The sequence below is a fragment of the Salmo salar genome, chromosome 17, assembly GCF_965601325.2.
Source record: "Salmo salar chromosome 17, fSalSal1, whole genome shotgun sequence".
NCBI classification, from domain to species: Eukaryota; Metazoa; Chordata; class Actinopteri; order Salmoniformes; family Salmonidae; genus Salmo; species Salmo salar.
In genome coordinates, this window is record NC_138307.1 from 2,966,945 (window position 1) to 2,980,960 (window position 14,016).

At 43.4% G+C, this 14,016-nt stretch overlaps 1 protein-coding gene across 2 annotated transcripts in view; it reads left to right on the forward strand.

Annotated features, from left to right (window-relative positions):
- The window catches only part of ncam2a (neural cell adhesion molecule 2a), a 433,491-nt gene that overhangs the window by 375,021 nt on the left and 44,454 nt on the right, over positions 1–14,016 (forward strand). For both annotated transcript variants that reach the window (XM_014151337.3, XM_014151338.3), the window contains exon 14: positions 3,338–3,512. In XM_014151337.3, coding sequence (XP_014006812.3) covers positions 3,338–3,512 — 175 coding nt within the window. The remainder of the gene's footprint in view (positions 1–3,337; positions 3,513–14,016) is intronic.

Genomic DNA, 14,016 nt, shown 5'->3' on the forward strand with positions numbered 1-14,016 from the left:
TTAGAGCTACAGGAGAAGAGAGATCCACATGATTGGTATAAAACCTCATGGGACAGAGATAGGTCAAACCAGACTGTGTGCTTGACTATAATCACAAAATGTGGGCAGTGGATAAGGCGGATATGATAAACAGGTTTGTGGCATGAGCAAAATCATCAGGTGGTTTAAAAATATATAGGTCACCGCCAGCTAGTGAAGTGAGATGATTATTGAACAAGGTTTTTTGTAATTGGGCAGAGGTTCACATACAAATCAAATACAGTTCCATTATGCAATTATATTGACTATCTCACCCACCTCTCAACTCCCTCATCTTCACTCCCTCATCCTCATCACTCCCTCTCCAAACAGTATGTTGCTAGCATACAAAATCTGGGCTCAATCTTCAGCAATAAATATGTCCAGTTCCAGTTATGATGTTGGCAAATGATTTTCAATACTGTTTGTGTGTGTGTGGTTTCTGGAAGTACAGGAAAAAATAGGAATTATTAGTCATTATAATGCAATATCAGGATATAGCAATAAAACAACATTACAATGAAGTAACATAATAACACTTCTATAAAATAATAAGTTGCATTGACAACATGACAATTTGAATTATATAAGAAGTAACTGAACAGTAACTGAAGAGCTCCACAAGGGAGCAGGGCAGGGCAGAGCTATGCTGAACAGGCCAATGCAATGGTCATGGTAAGGCCAGTGCAGCTTCAAAGGATACAACACAAGCTAATACTTCTCTGAAGCCATTAGCATTGTTTTACAGAGCTAATAGAAGAATGTAGCTACATATGCACAAAGTATAACACCATAAAGGTTATGAAATGAATTAACCTCACGTGTCTGCGGCTATAAAGGAATACACACAGAATACATTATACTCCATACAAATACTCAGCAAAAAAAAAGAGACATCGTTTCTTCAGGATGCTGTCTTTCAAAGATAATTCATAAAAATCCAAATAACGTCACAGATCTTCATTGTAAAAGGGTTTAAACACTGTTTCCCATGCTTGTTCAATGAACCATAAACAATTAATGAACATGTACCTGTGGAACGGTCGTTAAGACACTAACAGCTTACAGACGGTGGGCAATTAAGGTAACAGTTATGGAAACTTAGGACACTAAAGAGGCCTTTCTACTGACTCTGAGAACCCCCAAAAGAAAGATGCCCAGGGTCCCTGCTCATCTGCGTGAACGTGCCTTAGGCATGCTGCAAGGAGGCATGAGGACTGCAGATGTGGCCAGGGCAATAAATTGCAATGTCCGTACTGCTGTGAGACGCCTAAGACAGCGCTACAGGGAGACAGGACGTACAGCTGGATAGTACTCGCAGTGGCAGACCACGTGTAACAACACCTGCACAGGATCGGTACATCCAAACATCATACCTATGGGAGAGGTACAGGATGGCAACAACAAGTGCCCAAGTTACACCAGGAAAGCACAATCCCTCGATCAGTGCTCAGATTGCCCGCAATAGGCTGAGAGAGGCTGGACTGAGGGCTTGTAGGCCTGTTGTAAGGCAGGTCCTCACCAGACATCTCCAGCAACAACGTCGCCTATGGGCACAAACCCACCGTCGCTGGACCAGACAGGGCTGGCAAAAACTGCTCTTCACTGACGAGTCGCGATTTTGTCTCACCAGTGGGGATGGTCGGATTTGCGTTTATCGTTGAAGGAATGAGCGTTACTCCGAGGCCTGTACTCTGGAGCGGGATCGATTTGGAGGTGGAGGGTCCATCATGGTCTAGGGCGGTGTGTCACAGCATCATCGGACTGAGCTTGTTGTCATTGCAGGCAATCTCAGCGCTGTGCGTTACAGGGAAGACATCCTCCTCCCTCATGTGGTACCCTTTCTGCAGGCTCATCCTGACATGACCCTCCAGCATGACAATGCCACCAGCCATACTGCTCGTTCTGTGAGTGATTTCCTGCAAGACAGGAATGTCAGTGTTCTGCCATGGCCAGCGAAGAGGCCAGATCTCAATCCCATTGAGCACGTCTGGGACCTGTTGGATCGGAGCGTGAGGGCTAGAGCCATTTCCCACCAGAAATGTCAGTGAACTTGCAGGTGCCTTGATGGAAGAGTGGGGTAACATCTCACAGCAAGAACTGGCAAATCTAGTGCAGTCCATGAGGAGGAGATGCACTGCAGTACTTAATGCCGCTGGTGGCCACACCAGATACTGACTGTTACTTTTGATTTTGACCCCCCCCCCCCTTTGTTCATGGACACATTGTTCAATTTCTGTTAGTCACATGTTTGTGGAACTTCAGTTTGTCTCAGATGTTGAATCTTGTTATGTTCATAGAAATATTTACACATGTTAAGTTTGCTGAAAATAAACGCAGTTGACAGTGAGAGGACATTTCTTTTTTTGCTGAGTTTACATACGGTGTGCTACAGTATAAATGACAGAACACGATATACAGAAATGTTATTATCGTAAGCTAATAAGGCACTTTGATAGGAAGGCACACATGTACAAAGTTATTATTAACAAGGAAAACAACAATGAAGAGAATGCAGGAGCCAGGGGGAAAAGTTTGTGCAGGTTCTGTTCTGACTGGAGATGTGCAAATGTCTGCATACTTGACCTGGGGAAACACTGAGGGAGTGCTTGGGCTCTCAATGAAGAGAGAAGTTTGTCTGGCTCACCTTACATTAGCATAGCATGCCGCAAACGTAAATTGTCTTTCACAGTGAAATGGGCTACTTCTATGTGAATTGATGATGAGGCAGTACGCACCTAATTTCAAACTGTTTGTTGTTGCTCCTAGATGTTTCCACTTCACAATAACAGCACTTACAGTTGACTGGGGCAGCTCTAGCAGGGCAGAAATTTGACAAACTGACTTATTTGATGGTGGCATCCTTTGACAGTGCCACGTTGAAAGTCACTGAGCTCTTCAGTAAGGCTATTCTACTGCAAGTGTTTGTCTATGGAGATTGTATGTCTGTGTGCTCGATGGTATACATCTGTCAGCAACAGTTGTAGCTGAAATAGCCTAATCCACTATTTTTAAGGGGTGTCCACCTACTGTTGGCCATGTAGTGTACTTTGATCTATATTTGATTTGAATTTGATCATATAAAGATGATGTGTATACAAAGGCTGTAACTCACTGAGCGTATTTGTTCTCGTACTGTCATTAACACTCTCTCTCGCTCTCCCCCTCTCTCTTTTATCCTTTCTTCTTCCTCCCTCCCTCCCTCCCTCATACCCTGTTCCCCATCTAACCCTCTGTCTCTCTCCCTCTCTTACCCTCCCCTTTCTCTCTCTTTGCTTCTCTCCCTCTGCTCTCTCCACCCTCCTTCCCCTCTTCATAGGACAAGGAGGAGCAGTGGATGACAAAGCTGGTTTCGGGGCAGCAAGACTTTGCCCTGCTGCAGCCGCTGCAGTGGAACACTCGCTACGAGGTGGAGATCACGGCTCGCAACATCAAGGGCCTCTCGGAGCCCACCTTTTACCAGTTCTTCATGCCCCAGAAACCAGACATCACAGGTACAGACAGTTGTAGGACCTGCATGTTCAAGCATGCACACACAGACAGTCGTGTGCACACACTGACAATAATCCTTAAACAGTTCTGTACAGACACACACAGTTGTGTTTATATCCACTGACACTCACAGATTCACGCACACACACACACACACACTAGTGGTGGCTGGTGACACTTGAATTGGGGAGGACGGGCTCATAGTAATGTCTGGAATGGAATTAATGGAATGCTCTCAAACGCATCACACAGCTGGTTTCCATGTGTTTGATACCATTACATTCATTATTATGAGCTGTCCTCCCCCTACCAGCCTCCAGTGACACACACTGCTGGAAGCAAACATATACAGTGCCTTCAGAATGTATTCTGACCGCCTGTTTTTCTTCAGCAAACTACACACAATACCTCATAATGAGAAAGCGAAAACAGGTTTTTAGAAATGTTTGCAAATTTAATAAAATAAAAAACAGATACCTTATTTACATAAGTATTCAGCTCCTTTGCTATGTGACTCGATATTGGGCTCAGGTGCATTCTGTTTCCATTGATCATCCTTGAGATGTTTCTACAACTCGATTGGAGTCCACCTGTGGTAAATTCAATTGATTGGACATGATTTGGAAAGGCACAGACCTGCCTATCTAAGGTCCCGCAGTTGACAGTGCATGTCAGAGCAAAAACCAAGCTATGAGGTCGAAGGAATTGTCCGTAGAGCTCCGAGACAGGACTGTGTCGAGGCACAGATCAGGGCAAGAGTACCAAAACAATTCTGCAGCATTGAAGGTCCCCAAGAACACAGTGGCCTCCATCATTTTTAAATGGAAGATGTTTGGGACCACCAAAACTGAGCAATCTTGGGAGAAGGGCCTTGGTCATGTGGGTGACCAAGAACCTGATGGTCACTCTGTCAGAGCTCTCGAGTTCCTCTGTGGAGATGGGAGAACCTTCCAAAAGGACAACCATCTCTGCAGCACTCCACCAATCAGGCCTTTATGGTAGAGTGGCCAGACAGAAGCCACTCCTCAGTAAAAGGCATATGACAGCCTGCTTGGTGTTTGCCAAAAGGCACCTAAAGACTCTCAGACCATGAGAATGCATCACGTCTGGAGGAAACCTGGCACCATCCCTATGGTGAAGCATGGTGGTGGCAGCATCATGCTGTGGGGATGTTTTTCAGCTGCAGGGACTCTGGGACTAGTTAGGATTGAGGCAAAGATTAACTGAGCAAAGTACAGAGAGCTCAGGATCTCAGACTGGGGCGACGGTTTACCTTCCAACAGGACAACGACCCTAAGGACACAGCCAATGCAACGCAGGAGTGGCTTCGGGACAAGTCTCTAAATGCCCTTGAGTGGCCCTTTCAGATCCCGTACTTGAACCCAATCGAACATCTCTGGAGAGACCTGAAAATAGCTGTGCAGCAACTCTCCCCATCAAACCCTCCAACAGGACAACGGCCCTAAGCACACAGCCAAGACAACGTAGGAGTGACTTCGGGACAATCTCTGAATGTCCCAGAGCCCGTACTTGAACCCAATCGAACATCTCTGGAGAGACCTGAAAATAGCTGTGCAGCGACGCTCCCCGTCCAACCCGACAGAGAAGAAAGTTGTGTCCAGCTTGTCGCGTCATACCCAAGAAGGCTCAATGCTGTAATCGCTGCCAAAGGTGCTTCAACAAAGTATTGAGTAAAGGGTCTGAATACTTATGTAAATGTGATATTTAATTATTATTATTTTATTTTATTTTTTGCAAAAAAATGTAAACCTGTTTTTGCTTTGTCATTATGGGGTATTGTGTATAGATTGATGAGGGGGAAATAAAACAATTGAATACATTTTAGAATAAGGCTGTAACGTAACAAATCTGGAAAAAGTCAAGGGGTCTGAATACTTTCTGAAGGCACTGTACACACTGTACTGTACCTACTCACCCAGGTAAACCCACTGTAGAGTTATGAGCACACACTCCAATCACCTTGTATTGGGGTTATGTGTGGGCAAAGGGAGCAGGATCAAATGAAGAGAGCGTTGGGGTTTGATTAGGCCATGCTGTTCGTAGAGAGTATCTGTCTGTGCCTTTGAAAAGTCCAACTCTTAATGTTCCTGGGAGAGAAGACTTCTGAGGCCCACTGTAGGATGCTTATCATTTTCAAACAGCGCCCAGAGTTTTATATAAGACCATACACAAACCATCACAAAGGGAACAGTTTACAGTGAGTTACCACTTCCATATGTAGGCCCCCCTGTAGAGTCTGGTTAAAATAACAGGGAGAGCATGTTTTCTTTGGTGTTTACTCTTTCTGTTTCTTAGGTCGTTTCTCCTGCTGCTCATGAAGGAGCGAATGTTTGCCTCTCTCATTACTGGAGTGGCTAAACTGCCTTTGAGTTTGTGTGTGTTCACGTGTGCGTGTTGGTGTGTGTGTGTGCGCTGCTCCTTAAATGGAAAACAAGGCTGAGAACACAGTGCTTAAGCCGAGTCATTTCGATTGGCTGTCCCCTCTCGTTTGTGAACAGAGGGTTAGGGAGACCGGGGGCAAAAAAAATCCCAGATTATTTCCTGTTGAAGAGAGAGAGAAAGGAGTGGCCAAAATGGACCAATGACAATGGAGTCCTGTAACCTGTCAGTATTTGTCATTAATCGCCACCCGTGGGGTCTATTCAGAAGGGTGAAATGTTAAAGAAAATAAGATAAATGTATTTTCTAGAATAGATATTATTGTCTATCGAATAGGGATTCGTGACAGCTCTATTCATTATATTTATTACTGCAACCTTCTGGGTAGTTCCCCTCACTGAACACACCCAAATTGTTTGACTTTTGATATTGTAGTGACACCATTAGATGCCTTCCTGCAGTGTATCTGATATGCTGTATAACCTCCAAGGATCTACTTTATGCCTCTCTCTGTGTTTCTTTTCTGAACAATCTCTCTATTTAATTCTCCCTCTTTATGCATTATGCATTCCCTGGTTCTGAAATTGTCGCTTTTCTTTTTTCCACCGCTTTTCTTTCTCTCTCCTAGTTTGTCTTGCAATGAACTGCCACTACACCTCCCCTCTCTCTGCCTCCTTACTTTTTTCCGTCCATGAACTCCCCTTTGAAATATGTCATTGATTGCCACTATGCCCTTGGTTCCTTTTCAATTTACTCTCCTTCCCTCTATCCTTCTTAAATCATGGCATTCCTCCACTCACTTTAGACCTCCTGAATCACTATAGAGTCTTCCCTCTTTCCCTCCGAAATCCTCTCTCATCCCGGTTGTTTCTTTTTGAATGATCTCCTTTCTGTGGGATTTTTGGCATCCGTCTTGGTTTTATGTCCCCTGTGTGTTTACGATATGGCCTGATGGATATCAATGAAACGGAACGTTTTGTATGTTGAATGATATGGCGAGTGTTTGTCTCTGTTTAAAGCTACTAATCATTCATTCTCCTGTACAATATCATAGACTACACACTTACAATACACACCAGTGGTGTTGGTTTAAATCAATTGAACAGAACAGAAAGGCCCGCAAACTATGCACTCCTTATAACATCTTTAAAGGATCATTAAAGCTGTAAGTTGTACCACTCTTCACTGGTATTGTAAACTTGTAAAATATTCCCATTGATTTTGGAAGAATACAACATATGCATGCTTAAACTATTTTAGTACAATGCTGCTGTTGCTATCAAAATAATAATAATGATGCCCATTAATGTAACAGCAGCTCTCATGAATTCATTTTTTTCCCCCAGAGGAAAAAAAGACGGTTATGTACAGCCAATTATCTTGAACACGCCCTACTCCCCAAAAAACTCACAAGCATGTACATACAAAACACTCAACACTGTTGCAATACATTTTTTCATCAAGAGTAATTTCAGTTTGGAGATAAACTGTGTTGGGGAAGCAGCCTAGAAATGCTGTGAAAATGTTTACTCTCTTACTGAGCCAGTTAGGGATCTTGGTGGAGACAAAAAGAGTTGCAGGCTAATCCGTTCCCTATTTTTTTTTATCCATTCCCTCAGATGTTTATTTGTTCCCTGTTTTCCTTATGTAGGCTATCATGTTGTTCCCACTTGCCGATAACATATTGCAGCCTAAATATAATTATATTTAGTAAATTACATGCTTCAAATGGTGATGGTTACTTAACATTTAATAGCTTATTTCCAGTTTGTCTTTTCATATGCCTCCAAATCATAAGGGCAAATAATAGCTAACGGATGTGAAAAACCCCTCAATTCGCCTAAGTAATTTCTATAGCCTGAAAAGCCAGGAGCCTCACTGGCAGTCATAACTGAATGATGTACAGTACCAGTCAAAAGTTTAGAGACACCTACTTTTCAAGGGTTTTTCTTTATTTGTACTATTTTCTACATTGTTGAATAATAGTAAAGACATCAAAACAATGAAATAACACATATTGTCACGTTCGTCGTATGGAGTGGACCAACACGCAGCGGGAATGTAAGTGCTCATCTTCTTCTTTATTTATAAAGAAACGTGATACAAAAACACTTAAACAAAACAACGACGAGAAACAGTCCTGTAAGGCATACAGCTAAACACGGAACAACTACCCACAAATCCCAATGAAAACACACCCCTCTTAAATAGGACCTTCAATTAGAGGCAACGAGGAACAGCTGCCTCCAATTGAAGGTCAACCCAATAAACTACATAGAAATAGATAAACTAGAACAAACATAGAAATAGACTAACATAGAACATTGCCCAACAAACCCCGAAACACACTAAACAAACAGCCCCTACCACGCCCTGACCAAACTATAATAACAAACAACCCCTTTTACTGGTCAGGACGTGACACATATGGAATCTTGTGTTAAACAAATCCCAATATATTTTATATTTGAGGTTCTTCAAAGTACCAACCCTTTGCCTTGATGACAGCTTTGCACACTCTTGGTATTCTCTCAACTGTCATAGTCGTGTGTGTAGGTGGCTGGATAAACCAACTTGGTTAAACTGGAGTAGTTTAATTAACAAAAAAACAAACTCCAAAACCAAAGTACAAAAATAACATGGGTAAAAATAACCCGTCGCACTCTGATACAAAATACACGAGTACATAACTCACAAACAATCACTGACAAGGACATGAGGGGAAACAGAGGGTTAAATACACAACATGTAATGAATGGGATTGGAACCAGGTGTGTAGGAAGACAAGACAAAACCAATGGAAAATGAAAAACTGATCAATGATGGCTAGAAGACCGGTGACGTCGACGGCCGAGCACCACCCGAACAAGGAGGGGCATCGACTTCGGCAGAAGTCATGACATCAACAAGCTTCATGAGGTAGTCACCTGGAATGCATTTCAATTAACAGGTGTGCCTTGTTAAAAGTTAATTGGTGGAATTTATTTCCTTAATGCATTTGAGCCAATCAGTTGTGTTGTAACAAGGTATGGGGTGGTATACAGAAGATAGCCCTATTTGGTAAAAGACCAAGTCCATATTATGACAAGAACAGCTCAAATAAGCAAAGAAAAAAGACAGTCCATCAATACTTTAAATAAGACACGAAGGTCATGAAGAACTTTGAACATTTCTTCAAGTGCAGTCGCAAAAACCATCAAGCGCTATGATGAAACTGGCTCTCATGAGGACCGGCACAGGAAAGGAAGACCCAGAGTTACCTCTGCTGCATAGGATAGGTTCATTAGAGTTACCAGCCTCAGAAATTGCAGCCCAAATAAATTCTTCCCAGAATTCAAGTAACATACATTTCAATATCAGGTGTTCAGGAGACTGCGTGAGTCAGGCCTTTATGGTCGAAGTGCTGCAAAGAAACCACTACTAAAGGAAACCAATAATAAGAAGAGACTAGCTTGGGCCAAGAAACACAAGCAATGAACATTAGACCCATGGAAATTTGTCCTTTGGTCTGATGAGTCCAAGTTTTAGATTTTTGATTCCAACCGTTGTGTTTTTGTGAGACGCAGAGTCGGTGAACGGATCATCTCCGCATGTGTGATTCCCACTGTGAAGCATGGAAGAGGTGTGGGGGTGCTTTGCTGGTGACTCTATCTGTGATTTATTTTGAATTCAAGGCACACTTAATCAGCATGGCTACCACAGCATTCTGCACTGATACGCCATCCCATCTGGTTTGCGCTCAGTGGGACTATCATTTGTTTTTCAACAGGACAATGACCCAACACACCTCCAGGCTGTGTAAGGGCTATTTGACCAACATGTAGGGTGATGGAGTGCTGCATCAGATGACCTGGCCTCCACATTCGCCTGACCTCAAACCAATTGAGATGGTTTGAGATGAGTTGGACCGCAGAGTGAAGGAAAAGCAGCTAACAAGTGCTCAGCATATGTGAGAACTCCTTCAAGACTGTTGGGAAAGCATTCCAGTTGAAACTGGTTGAGAGAATGCCAAGAGTGTGCAAAGCTGTCATCAAGGCATGGGGTGGGTACTTTGAAGAATCTGAAATATAAAACATGTTTTGATTTGTTTACCACTTTTTTTGGTTACAACATGATTAAATCAAATCAAAATCAAATTTTATTTGTCACATGCGCCGAATACAACAAGTGTAGACCTTACAGTTACAAGCCCTTAACCAACAATGCAGCTTGCACCTGTTCCAGGACATTTCTGGGGGGAATGACTCCTCACCCTCCGATCCAACAGGTCCCAGACGTGCTCAATGGGATTGAGATCCGGGCTCTTCGCTGGCCATGTCAGAACACTGACAGTCCTGTCTTGCAGGAAATCACTCTCAGAATTAGCAGTATGGCTGGTGGCATTGTCATGCTGGAGGGTCATGTCAGGATGAGCCGACAGGATGGGTACCACATGAGGGAGGAGGATGTCTTCAACGCACAGCGTTGAGATTGCCTGCAATGACAACAAGCTCAGTCCGATGATGCTGTGACACACCGCCCCAGACCATGACGGACCCTCCACCTCCAAATCGATCCCGCTCCAGAGTATAGGCCTCGGTGTAACGCTCATTCCTTCGACGATAAACGTAAATCCGACCATCATCCTTGGTGAGACAAAACCGTGACTCGTCAGTGAAGAGCAGTTTTTGCCAGTTCTGTCTGGTCCAGCGACGGTGGGTTTGTGCCCATAGGCGACGTTGTTGCTGGAGATGTCTGGTGAGGACCTGCCTTACAATAGGCGTACAAGCCCTCAGTCCAGCCTCTCTCCGCCTATTGCAGACAGTCTGAGCACTGACGGAGGGATTGTGCGTTCCTGGTGTAACTCGGGCAGTTGTTGTTGCCATCCTGTACCTGTCCCACAGGGGTGATGTTCGGATGTACCGATCCTGTACATGTGTTGTTACACGTGGTCTGCCACTGCAAAGACGATCAGCTGTACGTCCTTTCTCCCTGTAGCGCTGTCTTAGGTGTCTCACAGCAGTACGGACATTGCAATTTATTGCCCTGGCAACATCTGCAGTCCTCATGCCTCCTTGCAGCATGCCTAAGGCACGTTCACGCAGATGAGCAGGGACCCTGGGCATCTTTCTTTTGGTGTTTTTCAGAGTCAGTAGAAAGGCCTCTTTAGTGTCCTAAGTTTTCATAACTGTGCCCTTAATTGCCTACTGTCTGTAAGCTGTTAGTGACTTCATGTCCATTCCACGGGTGCATGTTCATTAATTGTTTGTTGTTCATTGAACAAGCATGGGAAACAGTGTTTAAACCCTTTTACAATGAAGATCTGTGAAGTTATTTGGATTTTTATGAATTATCTTTGAAAGACAGGGTCCTGAAAAAGGGACGTTTTTTTGTTGTTGGTGAGTTTATATACAATTGGGTAGAGTTATTAAAGTGACTTATGCATAGATAATAACAGAGAGTAGCAGTAGCATATAAGAGGTGGGGTGGGGTGGGGGGAGGGGCAATGCAAGTAGTCTGGGTGGCCATTTAATTAAATGTTCAGTAGTCTTATGGCTTGGGGGTAGAAGCTGTTTAGAAGCCTCTTGGACCTAGACTTGGCGCTTCGGTACCGCTTGCCATTTGGTAGCAGAGAGAACAGTCTATGACTAGGGTGGCTGGAGTCTTTGAAAAATTCTTGGGGCCTTCCTCTGAAACCGCCTGGTAGAGAGGTCCTGAATGGCAGGAAGCTTGGCCCCAGTGATGTACTGGGCCGTTTGCACTACCCTCTCTAGTGCCTTGCGGTCGGAGGCCGAGCAGTTGCCATACCTGGCTGCGATGCAACCAGTCAGGATGCTCTTGATGTTGCAGCTGTAGAACCTTTGATGATTTGAGGACCCATGCCAAATCTTTTCAGTCTCCTGAGGGGGAATAGTTTTTGTCATGCCGTCTTCGTGTTGGCTAGGCAGGTTAACATCTTGTGTGACTTAGCCAATTATGTATGTCTTACTTCATCGTTTTTATGCCTTCACTATTATTCTACGATGTAGAAAATAGAAAAATAAAGAAAAACCACCTGAATGAGTGATTGTGTCCAAACTTTTGACTGGTACTCTATGTTTACAATGCAAACCAAATAGGCTACACTTTGTGCAAACTCATATTTATGCTACTTGGACAACTACGAACAGTTGTCAATTTTGGGTGTTTACCCCTCGTGCTTAAAGTTAGGGCCATATAAGTCCAGTAAAACATGCTGCATCCAAACACCTGATGTGTTTTTGTTGTTTACAATTGTGCATGTGACTCATCTGAGGCAGAAAGGAAAGGCATGCAAATGTATTGTGCATCATTTCCAAGACTTCGGTGTTAAAAGGTGTAATTATGCGCTCTTATCCCTGCGCTAGGCAGGTGAACATCTTGTGTGACGTACCAGGCACAGATAGAGCAATCTATGTTCATAACTAACTAAAACTGATAGCTATTTGCTTTGTTGCGATGACAATACATTCACCTGGAAATTAGCTAATTGCCAGGCCAGAGTAGGTAGCTGAAGAACTCCTTCGGAATATAGATATAAACAGCTAAGGTCAAGAAAGAGGAATTCCTGCCTAGGGATGAAAAATGCATCATTGAACCATATTTGCACCTTGAGTGGTTTTAAACGCCCGTTACTAATATGCCCTTATGATTCGGAGGCATATGAAAATAAGCTATTGAATGGTCATTGATCACCATTTGAAGCATTTAGGCTGCATTATGTTATTGGCCAAGTGGGACCGTCATGGTAGCCTACATAAAGAGAAGAGGGAACGACTACAAAATCGTAGGGAACGGATAAAAAGAAAGAGGGAACGGATTAGTATAGCTGTTTTTTTTTATCTCTGCCATGACCCTTAAGGGGCTCTGTGCTTTCTCTAACATTTCTAGGCAATAATCCTTGGTGGAGCCTCTGAATATGACAGAAACTCTCTGAAAGGACAGACCTTGTCAAGTCACTATGATTACAGTCGTTCGGTTGTCAGGTATCCCATTTAGGTGACCATTTTGACTCGTTTGAGACGTGTGATTTAACAAGTGGCTGATTCTAGGCCCTATCACTCTCCCTTCCCAGGAACACTTTTATCTGTGCTTTACAGCAATCACCACACCGTCGAGCCCAAATGGCCAGCCCCATTTCGTTCCACAACCCTAGCGGCAACGAGGGTACTTTGCTCTTTAAAAGCGTGTTCGGTGGTAACGCTCCGTTTAGGTTCGCCATTTGGAGTTGCGTGCAGGCCAGTTCTCGGGGCCTTTTCGTGAGTCATCGTTCTTGACGAATTGTTGGAGAGTGGTTAAGGAGAGAAAGTGCCTGGATGTCTGTCTAATGTGACCTTTGGTCTTGGATATGGAAGAGATGTAGTATACCATATAAACGGAACACTGTAAAAGCACTGGGATAAAGTGTGAAAGGAGGGCTAAACTTTTGGTCGTGGCAATTTTGTCTCATAACTGCAAGGAGAATGTTTAAAATTACATTATAGAGTAGATATTATAATACATGCAATTTAAGCATTAAAGTGCAAAGTTATACACTTCTTAGTTTGCTTGAAATAGCATGATAATAATGATTTGCAGACAACACTAGTTTAAAACAACATTATAATAGTCTTTGTTGGTTCTTCCATTTCCTGATTATTGAAGTGTACTTCAGCTATGTTAAGGCTCTTTAATTCAGCCTTAGTAATGGTGGATATTCATCATTCCTCTTATCTCTTGAATAAGAGGATCTGGTGTGGGTGTGCTGATTCTCTTCTAAGGCTTTCTCTAATGGAGTAGCAATACTTCCCCATGGCATAGAGCACAAAGTGTCCCCTCAAGTCTAGCTATGATGGTGTCACACTCACACACCCACTCACAGTAATGTTTATCCCTAAAATCCATTAGCACCCGCAAGTTTTCACCCAATCAATGGCTCCCGTTTAGTCATCGTTAATCGACTGACTACCTCTCAGATCTAATCAAGTGCAACTCAATGAGTTCTCAGGCCTAATGAGATGATGTCAGAGACGTAGATGTATACGGATGGCTCCCACTCCAAGAGAGATGCAGGATGACTAGCATTAACAGACTGTCAAATTGAGCCTCTAATGGGCTAATAAATCAAAG